Source organism: Lates calcarifer, linkage group LG17 (assembly GCF_001640805.2).
Source record: "Lates calcarifer isolate ASB-BC8 linkage group LG17, TLL_Latcal_v3, whole genome shotgun sequence".
NCBI lineage: Eukaryota > Metazoa > Chordata > Actinopteri > Centropomidae > Lates > Lates calcarifer.
Window position 1 is genome coordinate 10861232 of NC_066849.1, and position 14091 is coordinate 10875322.

The 14091-nt window shown below is 43.6% G+C and overlaps 2 protein-coding genes across 5 annotated transcripts in view; both read left to right on the forward strand.

Annotated features, from left to right (window-relative positions):
• Positions 1–4470, forward strand: part of LOC108877410 (basic transcription factor 3-like 4) — a 38319-nt gene extending 33849 nt beyond the window's left edge. Inside the window, exons 1-6 of one of the 2 annotated variants that reach the window (XM_018667445.2) lie at positions 701–797; positions 1311–1372; positions 2332–2445; positions 2565–2766; positions 3886–3945; positions 4128–4470. In XM_018667445.2, coding sequence (XP_018522961.1) covers positions 1319–1372; positions 2332–2445; positions 2565–2766; positions 3886–3945; positions 4128–4174 — 477 coding nt within the window. In that variant the 5' untranslated portion in view covers positions 701–797; positions 1311–1318 and the 3' untranslated portion in view covers positions 4175–4470. Of the gene's footprint in view, positions 1–700; positions 798–1310; positions 1373–2331; positions 2446–2564; positions 2767–3885; positions 3946–4127 lie in introns of those variants that run through there. The other variant, XM_051076948.1, reaches the window with a different exon arrangement.
• Positions 1–14086, forward strand: part of zfyve9b (zinc finger, FYVE domain containing 9b) — a 44153-nt gene extending 30067 nt beyond the window's left edge. Inside the window, exons 1-16 of one of the 3 annotated variants that reach the window (XM_018667434.2) lie at positions 4508–4925; positions 6549–7360; positions 7510–7609; positions 7692–7894; positions 8021–8132; positions 9255–9377; positions 9581–9736; positions 9911–10135; positions 10219–10301; positions 10443–10547; positions 10646–10796; positions 11569–11649; positions 11945–12107; positions 12392–12497; positions 12594–12773; positions 13366–14086. In XM_018667434.2, the coding sequence (XP_018522950.1) occupies positions 4862–4925; positions 6549–7360; positions 7510–7609; positions 7692–7894; positions 8021–8132; positions 9255–9377; positions 9581–9736; positions 9911–10135; positions 10219–10301; positions 10443–10547; positions 10646–10796; positions 11569–11649; positions 11945–12107; positions 12392–12497; positions 12594–12773; positions 13366–13527 (2826 nt within the window). In that variant the 5' untranslated portion in view covers positions 4508–4861 and the 3' untranslated portion in view covers positions 13528–14086. Of the gene's footprint in view, positions 1–4507; positions 4926–6548; positions 7361–7509; positions 7610–7691; positions 7895–8020; positions 8133–9254; positions 9378–9580; positions 9737–9910; positions 10136–10218; positions 10302–10442; positions 10548–10645; positions 10797–11568; positions 11650–11826; positions 12108–12391; positions 12498–12593; positions 12774–13365 lie in introns of those variants that run through there. The other 2 variants (XR_001960094.2, XM_051076939.1) reach the window with 2 other exon arrangements.
• The last annotated feature ends 5 nt before the right edge of the window (positions 14087–14091 follow it).

Genomic DNA, 14091 nt, shown 5'->3' on the forward strand with positions numbered 1-14091 from the left:
TTGTCTGGGGGCAATCACAGCCCCTACTGCTGCTCTGTGGGGTGAACTTTGATTTCTCAGGTTTTACACTGTTTACACACCTTTCAAAGTCTTAATGATAATAACAATGATCAGAAAATGGAAAATGTGAATATTTCAGTAAAACAGAGAACAAATAAATTGTGAGGTTGAATATGATAGGCAGACATGCAAATGGAAAAACAAAAAGTAAACATAAAATAAATGATAAAAAATAATTGTTTTTTTTCTCATTACAGTAAAATCCACCTATTTGATAAGTTAAAGACATCATATGGAAACTGAGTTATAATTTGGCAGATGCATCTTTAATTGTATTTTTTTTACTATAAGTTTTAAAGTGCACTAATTCAATCAGTTGATTTGCAATACCTTTTAGATATATATCAGTTTATTGATTATAATTAAACGCTGTAAAAATCTATCATTACTCCAGAGGCACATCACAGCCTGGTCCATTGTTTCTGAAGTTTCTTTGGACCGTTTCATACTTTTTTCCGCCATAAAATCTTATCTGATATTGAACTTGTCGTCAATCTTTTAAACTATCAGGTTAGATTTTGGGTGAACTGTTATTTTATAGTGGACTGGCGTTTATTCGTGTAGTTTCTAAAGTGACCTATAGGTGGCAGCGTGGTGCACAAAGTCCTCCAGCCGGTCGGAAACGGAGAAGAAGAAGGAAAAATAATCCATATGGTACGTGACGTAATCTCTTCCTCATAACCTCCATCTTTCAGCAGCGCGCGCGCGTGTGTGTGTGTGTGTGGACATCTGAGCAGGTTTGTGATCGTAAACGTCGGTTTGTTTGAGACGCGCGGGGTTTGTGGAGTGTGTGTGGTGGGAGCGGAGCAGTCGGACAGAGCAGAGCAGGGACACAGTGTGTGTGTCTGTGTCTGTGTGTGAGTGTTCAGTCTGTTAGGCCCCTGTGTTGTGTTTTCATCTCTGCAGCTGCTAAACACACACACACACACACACAGAGAGAGACAGAGAGAGAGAGAGAGAGAGAGAGAGAGAGAGAGAGAGAGAACAGGTTGTTCAGACTGTGCAGACAAGTTGAGACTGGTCTCAGACATCACTGCAGACACATGTCTCCTGTCTCTTTATTTGGTTATTGCTTTGCTGATAGAAGAAGCTTTTTTTGATCAGCTGAATCTGTGGAGAGTGGTCGCCTGCTCAGCTCATGTTGCAGCTCGGAGCCGAGAGGGGAAACTGCAGCATGTTTGTCATTTAGCTTGTTACACATTAACATTTATTTGTTTTCAACATCATATCCGATCTTTGTCACTCTGTAGGTGAGAACATGAATCAAGAAAAATTGGCAAAGCTTCAAGCCCAGGTCCGGATAGGAGGAAAGGTAAGGTGACACCCAGGAGGTGGTTGATTGTTTTGATTGGGAGGGTGCAGTGTTAACTGAGCTGATACAGTGAGTGTGTGATTTACTATCCTCCTGCTCAATGTGTCAGATACACAAAGCTAAACCAGACATCTGGAGCGTTAAACTGAGGTAGCGACACTGTAAAAAGTGATGTTTGTATTGTGTCAGGTTTTACAGTGCGTTAATAGCATTTACTGAAATCTACAGTTGGATTAGGATGGTGTCTTGATACATTTTCAGCACAAAATAAATACAAAGTGTCTGAAAATGTGCCTTACACTCTGAGTATGGCTAAAATTCAAACTTATTATATCATATAATAACATTTTTGAGACACTACAATGAAATGATGCTGTCTGATTCATCGTTTCTTTCATTTTTCATGCTAAAATCTCAACATTAGTATTAAATGTGAAAGTTTTTGTATGTTTTGTATGATCAGGCATAATTGTTTCAGAGTTTTAGACTGCTGCACAGACGAAAGAAGAAATTTGAAGACATCGTTGGGCTCTGGGAAATTATGTTGAGCATTTTCAGATTATTTTCTGAAGTTTCGTAGACTAGACTCTTACTGCAGATGAAGTATTACTGAAAATAATAGTAAACTGCTGCCCTAACCTGAAGTTTGAAGCGATATAATTATGGTTGCATCGTGATACTTTTTTTATTTACAGCAACATGAACACAAATAGATGCGTAGTGTTTCAGAGTGATTTCTTCTTTCAAATGATTATAGCTCATATTAAAACAATGGCGTCATTATTCATCATTATTTAACCGTATAACACCAGAGAAAAAGCTGCAGGGTTTAATAAAAAGAGGTCATGTCAAACTCATGCCTTACATCAAATGATCACATTTGCTCAACATGTTGTTCCCATTACCTTCATTTTTTTTCTCCTGCTGCTGTCTGAGTCTTATGTCTACTTCGGTTTCAGGGCTCTGCGCGCAGAAAGAAGAAGGTGGTTCACAGAACTGCAACAGCTGATGACAAAAAGCTGCAGAGTTCACTAAAGAAGTTGGCTGTAAACAATATTGCTGGAATTGAGGAGGTAAATTGGTATGGATCTACTGTGTGAGGAAAAGATTAATACACCCTTTAGCACATACATGCAATTGTGTGCGTTGGTGCGTGTGTGTGTGTGCGCACTGAGTGGTCCTCTTTTCTCAGGTGAACATGATCAAGGACGACGGGACTGTGATCCACTTCAACAACCCCAAAGTGCAGGCCTCTCTGTCCGCCAACACCTTCGCCATCACGGGCCATGCCGAGACCAAGCAGCTGACAGAGATGCTTCCGGGCATCCTCAGTCAGCTGGGAGCAGACAGCCTCAGCAGCCTGCGCAAACTGGCAGAACAGTTCCCTCGGCAAGGTGGGTGCGCTTCGACCTCTGACGTCTCATAGTTCGTGTAAGAGAAGAGGGTGAGAAGTTGTGTCTTGGTTGTGAGATGAGTCTCGATTTAAAAGGTCAGAGTCAACTGATGAAACATGAGTTCCACTATTTAGAAATCGCTCTTGCATCAGCATTATTGTGTTTACCAGCTCAGAGCCAAAGGACGTCATGTTGGAAAGTTCAGTTTTCACTGCTGTGAAGGAGTTGGTTTACATTTAGCCTTTTAGTTGAGATTAGTCACTTCCTGGAACTAACGCACCACATGGAAAGAAGAGCTCTTACAGCACCTCCTTTGTGGTTTAGGATGATTAGGATGGTTTGCATTTACATATGTCTCTTGCCTAGTGCAGCTTGGATATAATAATATATCCTCATGGATAAGATGATGTTGAGCTGTCAGTGTAAAAATACAGGAAACAGCCAGTGACCAAACATTAGTTATTGTGATACCTGTAGGATCAAATAACATGGACACCCATCTCTGCTGCTCTGCTGTGTCTCCCTTTTTGCCTTTTCAATTGAGAATCTGTGTGGCACATCACGCAGTGTGTAACGCCCTGTGACACAAATTTGAGATTTCAGGCTTCACTTGACGATGTGTTATATGCAGTGAGGTCAGAAAAGTGAAGGTATTACACAGGTCACAGCACCAGGTAGTGATGGTCACTGACTAATAGAAAGGTCTAACATCACTCTGTAAAGTGAGTTTTTCCTGTTACATTTTTTCACAAACATTACTCAAAGAGGTTTAGAATAGTGCTTTTATTGGGGACTACTTTCTGCTGTGGATTAATACACATTTGGTGCGATTGAGTCAAAATAAACTACAGTACCAGTGTTCACTTGGTGCAATGGTGTGGCTCATTGATGCATTTCTATACAACAATGGAGCTCTGTAGCACAGAGGAATAAGCTGTATCAGGCTTGGGCCGTACAGACGATACTCATCAGTAGAGTTAATTATTTTTCATGGGATTTTGTTGACAAAAGTAAAATCACCAGACTTTATATATTTAAGAAAATAGTACATACCTGGTTATAATCATTGAATAGCCAAAGATAAAGCTATAATATGTCTTTTTTTTATTTTCATCTCAGCTCTCGACAGCAAGGCTCCAAAGGCAGAGGACATTGAGGAGGAGGATGATGATGTTCCAGGTACAGTCCATCAGATATAAAAGTCAGATGTGTGAAATGTTTGTTTTGTCTACACACACACACACACACACACACACATTAAAACAAATGTTCACAATGTTAGCCCAGAATTTGATTAATACAGTATCATGCAAAACACTTCTGACAGTTCTGATTCGCAACATGTCATTGTTGTCCTGCAGATCTGGTGGAGAACTTTGACGAAGCCTCAAAGAACGAGGCGAACTGACGGGTTTGTGCGCACTTGAGGACTGGACTGCAGTGAAACGAGAAACCTTCTGTGGTGTTTTTAAGTCTAGTTATCCAGACATATCAGACACTATCCCCCACAAAAGCAGAGACTTTTATACTTTACAATGACCCAAGGAAGTTTGAGTCCGACTGGCTTGTGCGCTTATAAAAAAAATACTCGGTTAAATCCCTTCACCACATTGTCAGTCATGGTCAGGATTACAGTGGTCATTAAAGCTGGTCTTAAGACTTTTCTTTTTGTTTATGAAACAAAATAAAAGTGATTTAACATTTTTTAGATGGTGCTGTGGTCATTGAGAAGATTCAGTCATTGTTAGTGGTTCTCATCCAAGTGGAAGATTTTATTATGCATAGAAATGAATCAGTGGTGCTGACATGCTCAAACATCACACACAGTGTGACAGGCTTTTCATATCTGGCACCGTAGCTCTCTGTTGTCTTGGCTTGTCCGCTGTTCTGCGGGGCTGTGTAGAGAGCAAACTGGGGAGGGACGTTTCTGCACACCTCTTGAGTTTCTTCAAAGAGCCGCAGAGAGACACAGGGGAGGAGGGAGATCACACAGAGGGGGGCAGAGAGGCGAAAATCATCCCCATCCTCCGCTTGTCAGCCAGACAACCGCCGCTCCAATCCGTTCTCCTCGGCACTCGGATGTAACGGGATAAAAATGCTGAAGTTCTTCTCCGCGCGGGATGACGAGAATGAAAGCCTCCTAGGAGCAATAACAGAGGGTAAGACACACATTGACTTCAGTTTGGGTGGGGATGCTTTTTAGCCTGCTTCCCCATTCATTGCCTGTGTGTGCGTGCGTGTGTGTGTGTGTGTTACAGGATGACAATGCTGCGCGTCTGTGTTTGTTACAGAAAAAACCGCTGATACAGCATTTGGCCGCGCGCATAGTCCGCATCACCTGAAACGTGTGTGTATGTATGTGTGTGTGTGTGTTGCGCACATTCCCGTGTAAAGACGGGTTGCGTACATTTCACACGCTGTCCGCAGGGGCTCCTCAAACGCCTCCAAATAAACATCACCTCTGCCGAAGTGTCCTGCGTGGTCTGATGTAACGGGATGCGGGGTGAGTGTCGCATTGCCGCCGGCCATCGGTGCCTGCGAGCGGATTAAAACATCTGCACGTGTGTTGAATGCGTCACTGTCCCGGGAAAGCGAAGCGCTCAGCGAGTCGGATCGGTGCAGCCCCACCGCCTTTTTTTTTTCTCGGGAAATCTTCACTCTGTGGTCCCGCAGTAGGAACGACACGGCCCGTCTCTCTCTCTCTCTCTCTCTCTCTCTCTCTCTGTTTTTTTTTTAATGGTTTTTATGAAGGAGCTGCAATGCAGTTTAACCCGGGCAATTAGTTATTTTATGGGACTAGATCCTTTCCACGAAATATCATTTTTGCAATTTTGTGACAAACCACCTATCCCGCAATGTTGCAAAAATATTTGTATGTCTATAAACTCAACATACCCGGGCTGCTGCACCTATATGAGGTCTTTAGTGCTTGTTTAAGTGCTCTCAGCAGCTCCTGGGTCATAACTATTCATGAATCACTAGTATCACCGAGCTCGATGAAACACCAGCTATGGATGCATTGACTCCCTTTGCATTACGTGCTGGTAATGTATAGTAATGGTTATTATGTGATAATCATATTAAGGAAGGCTGCTGAAACAGTAACTGACTAATCAGTTGGTAAATGCGCCCTTCTGTAGCATCTAATGTCGAATTTATGAATGGGGTGATTACAGAATGCATGGTTTTGCTCACTCAGGTTGTCAGTGGAAAACTTGGATTCAAACCATGTTATTACCATACATATGTGTTAATGTGTGTTTGGGCTATTACTAAAGGTATGTAGGTTTTAGTCTGAACATCTGTAATTTAACAAAAACATTTGTAAATCCTCAAGGTACCATACAGGCATTCAATATTAAATGCAGCGCCAATTAAAGGCAGAGCCAGTATTGAACTTTTTGTTCTCTGGAGAACCAGCAGCTACTGTTTGTGGTGTTGTCAATTGCTTCCACAATCAATATTTAGTCCACACCAAATCTCTTTTCTTAAAACTGTGCAGTCTGTTCTACGATCAGCTCATACACAGCTCCCAAGGACAACCAAATGCCAGTGCTGATGATTTAAAGCCATGAGGTGTGAATGAGGTGATGATATGAATTAGCACGTGCTGTTAAATGACCACTTAGCACATGTGAACACAGCCTTCCTACCTAATGAGTCATCATCACTGAGCACAGTACGTGTCTGAGTGTGTGTGTGTGTGTGTGTGTGTGTGCTTGACGGAGAGTGAGATAGAGACGTTGTGTGTTTATGATGTCACCATGTTCCCCTCCAAACAGATGAAGGAGACAATCCGTCTCTTCAGGACACCAAGCATCACTGGCTGAACAGGCCCTGTCTGCTGGTGCTCAAAGATGGGGATGTGTCAAAACCTGGACTGGGCTGCGGACAGATCAGACCAGAATCTCCGTCTAAAGCCACCTCGGACGCAACAGTCAGAGCCCCGTTTGCAACATGTGAGCAGAAACCGTCTGAACATCCTGCCAAAACTGCTTCGCCGTCCCAGCTGGAGGAGGGCAGCTGCACTGTGACCGCCATCTCCTCATGGGGTGGGAGTTGCGTTGGGGAGTCATCGAGCCCTCTGGTACTGAGCCCTGCTGAAGCTGCGTGGCCAGAAGAGGAGGAAGAGGTGGAGGTGGAGGAGAAGAAAGCCCAGGCTCTGCCATCCAAGGAGGACTCTGTGATTGAGGAGAAGGAGCTGGAGGAGAGCGGGCTGGAGCAGCAGCAGGAGCAGCCCTGCAGCTCGGAGGCAACTGCAACGCCTTCTGCTCTCTCACATGAGGAGGCGTATGGCAGGGTGTCCAGGGAGAGTCAGTTTAAGATGGCCAAATCTGACAGAAGGGATGAGGCAAACACCAGCAAGGCCCTGGCAAGTGGGGAGGGAGCTGCGGGAGACTCTGCAGCTTCCCCTGGGGATCCTGATAATGAGTGCCAGCCGAGCCCCGCTGGTATCCTGTCCAAGGATCGAGGCAGTGTCCTTGGGGAGGTAGCACCGGTGTGGGTTCCTGATGCTCAGGCGCAGGTGTGCATGAAGTGTGGAGTAAAGTTTACATTCACTAAGAGGAGGCACCACTGCCGTGCTTGTGGGAAGGTGAGGAAAAATGTTATGTTTATGTGTTGTGCATCATTTGAAATGAAAAGGAATCAGATGTCCCAGAGTAAAAAGCAACTTGAGAGTTGATTGGTCCAATGTGTGTGTGTGTGTGTCCTTACGTGGCATGTGCATGTGTGCATCATCAGGTATTCTGTGCACTCTGCTCCAATCTGAAGTTCAGACTTACACATCTGGATGGCAAGGAGGGACGAGTTTGCGTTTCCTGTCACTCAACTCTCGTCAAAAGTGAGGACAGATTTACTTCTCATTGAAGTCGACAGCTCTTTGATGAAAATTTGCCTAAGTACGTCTGACATTTTCTCCTCAGGGACACCTCCGAGGGGAAAAAGGAGGGTGTGGTTCGCTGACGAAATCCTCACCAATAAGCAGTCAGAGTCTGCCCCGACAACGCCGGTCAGAGGGCCAACGTTCTCACCGCTGATGAGGCGAGCGCTGGGTGGGCCGGTTAAAAGTCCTGTGGGTTCACCGCAAATCAGGAGAACCTTGCGGCCACACGGGACGTCCATCAATGTAGGGTCACTAAAAATTGTGACACCGCAGACAGACTACAGAGAGCATGATACTTGTTGTTCTATGGTTAAGGGAAATGAATCATAAATGTCAGCATTTAACCTCTATGACACCCTCTTTCTCTAGGAGGCCTGTGGTCCTTATGGCTGGGGCACCACAGCTTTAGTGAGCAGCTCTGCCAACCTCATCCCCCTGGATGGCCTGCCTCCCATCCTCACCTCCACAGGAGTTAAAGGAGGTAAGACAGGTGCAATCCAATATGAGCATGAGCAAAATGACTTTTTACCTCTTTGTTCATGCTTGCACAGATATTGTTTTTCTTTTTTCCTGACCTTGAAATATGCTTTCATACCTTGCTCAATGTGCATGGTGCAAAGAGAGGAGAGGAGGCACAAAGAGATGGGAGTTCCATGTAAATTAGGCAGCATGAGACAGAGGTAAAGGACAGTTTGGTGATAACAAAAGAAAGGGTAAATGTTGTGAAGTGACAGCAGCAATTACAGAGTAGGGCTGAAAAGCCTAAATGAACACTTTTAAGCTCGTCTGTACTGATTAATCAGTGATTCCTGCTAGTATCTGTCATCCACAGCTATTTTTAAGCTGTGTAAAGGATTCCTTTTAAGCGATTAAATCCCTACAGCCATCTGAAGGTTGCAGGATAGAAATGTGTGCTACACTTGCTGCCTCAGATTCAAAGTGCCTGTTATGCCTGGAGATCCATTGTTGTGTACCAGGATGAAATATATGCATCATTAACACCAGACACAAACATATGTGGTTTTCTACACATCCCAGTAGTTTGTATAACTACCCCTCTGATTTATATTCAGCTCTGTCCAGCTGTGCACAATCCAGCACTTTGCATCAGTCTGCTGTGAGAACCAGTAATATGCAATAAGATAAACACCCACCCCTTCCTCACTGACCACCATCAAGTGCCATAAGTGCCACTGAGCAAGGCACTTAACCTGTCACAAGTCTGTGGTGGTGCTGGGCAGCTCCCAGGGTGTGCCTGCATTGTATAAATATGCTGATTCTTCCCATTTAAAAGTCATGACTACTCCCTGAGTGCTGTTACTGTACTGTAATAATAATGTGGACTCATCTTGCCTGATTAAACAGAGGCATTTAAAAATGATAGCATTAATAAAACCTGCCTGTCCCTGCATCTTATTTAGAGCTGGGTGTAGACGGTGGTTATTACTGCTTACACAGCTGAATGTGATTCATTTTCAAACATGAATCTATGAAGCTAGTTTCTTTTTTTTTTTTTAATTGGCTCTTGTTAGCTGAAAGCATGAGCGCTTGCCAAAGATTCCACAGCCATAGCAGAGATACTATGTTTTTTCTCCCCCCTCAGATTACACTGTGGAGGAGCAGCCCTCTGAGATCTTGCTCATTCAGGAGCTGGAGAGCGGCAGGCCCAAACCCCTGGTGTTTGTCCTCAATGCCAACCTACTTGCTATGGTCAAGCTGGTCAACTGTACGTTATTTTATTTATTTCCTGACTTCTAAAATGTATATAAAGCTTCACACTGAAATATAGAGCTACTGCATCCTTAAAAAAATAATTTATGCTGCATTAAAAATTCAAGTAGAAAAGAATTACTTTTATACCTGTCATAGCTTATACTTTCACATTCCTACTTAAATGACCCCTGAGGTTCTGCCTCGATTGTGTGACAGATGTTAACAGGAAGTGCTGGTGCGTGACGACAAAGGGGATGCACGCTGTGGGCCAGGTGGAGGTGGTGGTGCTGCTGCAGTGCCTGCCTGAAGAGAAGAGTTTCCCCAAAGACATTTTCAGCCACTTCATCCAGCTGTACAGGGACACCCTCACAGGTCACAGTCACTCATACTAACATGCATACATGCAGTTATTTCCAGCAATCGTGACATTCCACTTTTCTGCCCCAGTCCACCCATATCTGAAAAACAGTCTCAATGCACTGATCTGCCTCAAAGTGTTTTTCTGCTATAATTACACATTTGTCTTTTCCCCCCTCATTTCTGTAGGGAAGATTGTGAAACACCTGTCGCTCTCCCTGTTCGGCAGTTGCTTCTTAGGCAGTGAGGAGCACGCAGGCTTCCTGTATGTTCAGTCCACTCTCCAGTCCCTTCAAGGTCTACCTCTGCCAAACCAGCCTTACCTCTTCGGCCTGCTGGTCCACAGAGCAGAGGTGGCCTGGGCTAAAGCCTTTCCCTTGCGTCTCATGCTGCGACTGGGGGCAGAGTACAGATGTGAGCCAGGTGTTTGATATGAAATCTTGCCTCCGTAATGTTACAAGTTTTGAGTTACCCACTTTCTTTCTCCTTTTTTTCAGTTTACCCATGTCCTCTGTACAGCGTGCGCTTTAGGAAACCCTTGTTTGGGGACATAGGTCACACTATAATGAGACTACTGGTGGTGCGTATGACGTTTTGTAACAACTTCTGTTTTGTGATGTTGCATAACCGCTTTTACCATCATTTATAGGAAGTTCAGTGTTGTAACTTTTACCAAACTTACCATGATAGATATTGACCTGTTCCTCCCACCCTGCTTCAGGACTTTAGGAATTACCGTTACAGCCTACCAATGGTGCCGGGGCTCACTGTGGATCTAGAGGCTCAGAGGACCTTAATAAAGATACCAACCACTGGGTATAATGAGGTAAGACCAAGCCTTCGAATGCCTCACAGTTAGTCCTAAGGTCACAGCCTTTTCTTCATTCGACCTCCCTCTCTCTCTGCTCACTTGTCTCACATAAGCTGATGAAGGCTTTGAATAAGTCCAATGAGCATGTGCTGGCCATAGGGGCGTGCTTCAATGAGACTGCAGACTCCCACCTCATCTGCGTGCAAGGAGACAGTGGCCAGTACCAGACCCAAGCCATCAGCATCCACAATCAGCCACGCAAAGGTAGGGGCACCACAGGATACTGGAAGAGACATCACGACATCAGAGTCTGGACTCAACGTCCTGTAATCAAGCTGCAGTGGAGGACGTTTACTGCAATCAGAAAGTTAAGGGGGGAGTGGAGTACTGATTGACTGATAAGATAATTTATCTGCCGGTTAGGGAAACTTTGATGCTTTGTTTGATTTACTACACTTAAAAAGTAAGAGATCAGCACTCGCAGATCTGTACAAGAGCTAAATTCAGTGTGATTTTACATTTGAAACTTTTAAAAAATCAATTAATCTCCAAAGACCATTTGGTGCAATCTACCAATTTTAAACCTACATTCTATATGAATAATATATCATTTTAATTTAAAGTATTCTATATGAGTGGGTTGAGCATTTGTTGCACAAAATTTGTATGGCGTGTGTTCAGACATAATGCAAACCCATAGAAATGAGTTCTGAATCACAGTGTTCCCAAAAGTCTTAGATATGTCATTATGTGGTCCGTGGAACTGCATTTAAAATTTAAACTGCTATGAAACAAGCAGATATATGTAGATGAAGATAGAACTTTGTACATACAGTTAGTTTTTCATCCTGAAACTGCCCTGGGGCAAATGCAAAAGGGCAGGGAGAGTTCAAGAGTTTAATCGTAGCCAGTCAGTGCTGCACTTTCCCTAATGTAACACTAGATGATGCTAAATGACTGTAACTGGATTGACACCACAGTTTCTCACTAAGGATGGCTTCTCTCTTTCTTTCTTTTTTTTTTTTTTTTTTTACAGTTACTGGATCATGCTTTTTTATATTCAGCAGTGCTCTTAAAGCATCTGCAGGATACCTGGCCAAGTCCAGCATTGTAGAAGGTAGGATGTCCATTCAGAGAGGAATCAGCTTGACCTTGACTTTCAGCTTCCTGCCTGCAGGAAATTCATTGTTTACATGTTTTAATGAAGCAGTGCATGTTAACACCCCTTCCTTTGAACTGGTTTATTCAGAATGTGCTGATCTTTGTATGTGTGTGTCTGTGTACATTTTAACAGACTGTTTGTCTAGGCGTGTGTACATGTTGATGTATGCGAGTGTATGTGTGTGTGTGTGTGTCTCCCCCATTGGTGTCTGTTTGTGTGTTTCTCCTGTATCGCTGTCCCCTCTCCCCAGATGGGCTAATGGTGCAGATCACTGTGGAAACCATGGCGGAGCTCCGCCGGTCGCTACGGGAGATAAAAGACTACACCGTCACCTGTGGACGCCTTGACCAATCAGACAGCCAGGAACTTGTTTGTGTACAATGGGTGGAGGAGAAATGCACTGTGAATAAGGGGTGAGTGTGTCCATCTGTTTGAAGTTCACGTGGCAGCTGCAGAACAAAGCTTTTGTGCTCAAAGAGAACAATATAACAACCACGTTCAAACGGAGATTAATGTAAATTTTCAAAAGGCTTAGAATTAGTAGATCATTATTAGAAAACATCTGTGATATGCGTTTAAAGTTCTCATAATTTCTTCCAACTTAGTGGTGGTAACCAAGCACTGTCTTAATTTCACCTGATTGTCAGTGTCGTAAACTGTTGGCACATGCAGTCATTTAAGTATTTGTGTCTCCCAGAGTTATAAGCCCCATTGATGGGAAATCCATGGAGTCCATCAGCAGCACGAAGATGTTCCAGAAGTCAGAATACAAAGAAAATGGGAAAATCATCCGCTGGACAGAAGTACATACATACATATGACCATCTGTTGAAAATATCAGCCTAAGTCCACCTGAAACTGTCTCGTCCCTTGACGTTTGTGTGAATGTGTTTGCGCAGGTGTTTTTCCTGCAGAGGGGGGATCATCCCAAAGGAGGAGCGTCTGACTCTGCCGAACACAACCGGCTAACGGAGCGAATTGCCCGGGCCTTTTGCTTGGCGCTGTGTCCGCACCTCAAACTACTCAAAGAGGATGGGATGGCCAAACTGGGGCTGCGTGTTACGTTTGACTCTCAAGAGGTCGGAAAAGATGTCCAATATGTCATATAAGACGAGTATATAAGATGGTTACATCATGAATGCTGTCCTAAAAAGCCAAAACATAGCAACTACATACTTTAAGAGTTGAGTTATGACAGAAATGTGACTCCTTGACATCTATTGTATGGAAAAGTATGCTATGAAACAATGTCAAAGCCGCATGAAATGTGCAGTTGCCACAAAATAGAGCTTAAAACCAAGCCAACCTGCAGTAATCTCACTCTGGCTGTGAGGTTAAATCACCTTCAAATCACATATTTAAAAGTTCTTAATGGTTAATATATTTATTACTTTGATTTCAGTATAAAAAATATGAGTAGACGGACAGACAGACACATAGCAAATCAGAGATACAGTTAACCCCCTCCTGTAATTGTTTTTTATTTAGTTAAAATGTGTTTAGTTTATGCTGTAGTGTAGGTGGCATTCTGCTAACACATCTTTTAGTTCATCTGCGGTGAGAAGAACATGTAACATCTGACTCACAAAATGCACAGTTGTAAAGTTTATAACACAAGTTCCTGGGTGTGACCATATTTATTCTAATTAGTGGTTTGTTTTGTAATTTCAGGTGGGATTTGTGGCTGGGAGCAACGGGCAGCCCCTCCCAGCTCGGTACCTCAACGCTCTGGACAGCGTGCTGATCCCTGTCATACACAGCAGGGGGCGCAAGAGGGGCGATGAGCCCATCGTGATGGAGCTTATCTTTTACATCCTAGAGAACATCACTTAGAGCGTACACACCCCACACTATTTCATCTTTTTCAACCCTGACCACAACTCTGTCTCCAGCACTCCTCATCAGTGCTGCCATTGGTTTCAGGGCAATAATAGCATTCAAAGGGCGAACCAGACCACATCCAAGGTCTGCATCCATCTCATCCACACACGAGTAGAGAGAAGTGGTCTGACTCTTTAGTGGTTTTTTCTGATCGCACTCTGCCACGCAGCAGACAATCTGGGTACGCATGAAACCTATGATGGACCATCAGATCAGGGTGCTGTACTTGCACTGTAGTAGCAACTTCATAGCTTGATTATCATTCATGTCACAATGTTCAATACAACTTCCAATATGGAGAATACCTTTAAAGTGGGAGCTGGATTCAGCCCCACGACCCTAAAGCAAAGAGAAAAAGAAAATGACTTGAAGTACTGTATGTAGTAGATCTGTAGCAATTTGATGCACACTGAATGAATGCTTAAAGAATGTTTTCATACTGGATGTATTTTAAATGACTGCTAATGAAATGTAATGTCAGCCTGGAATTAAACTTGCAACAATGACTGGATTACT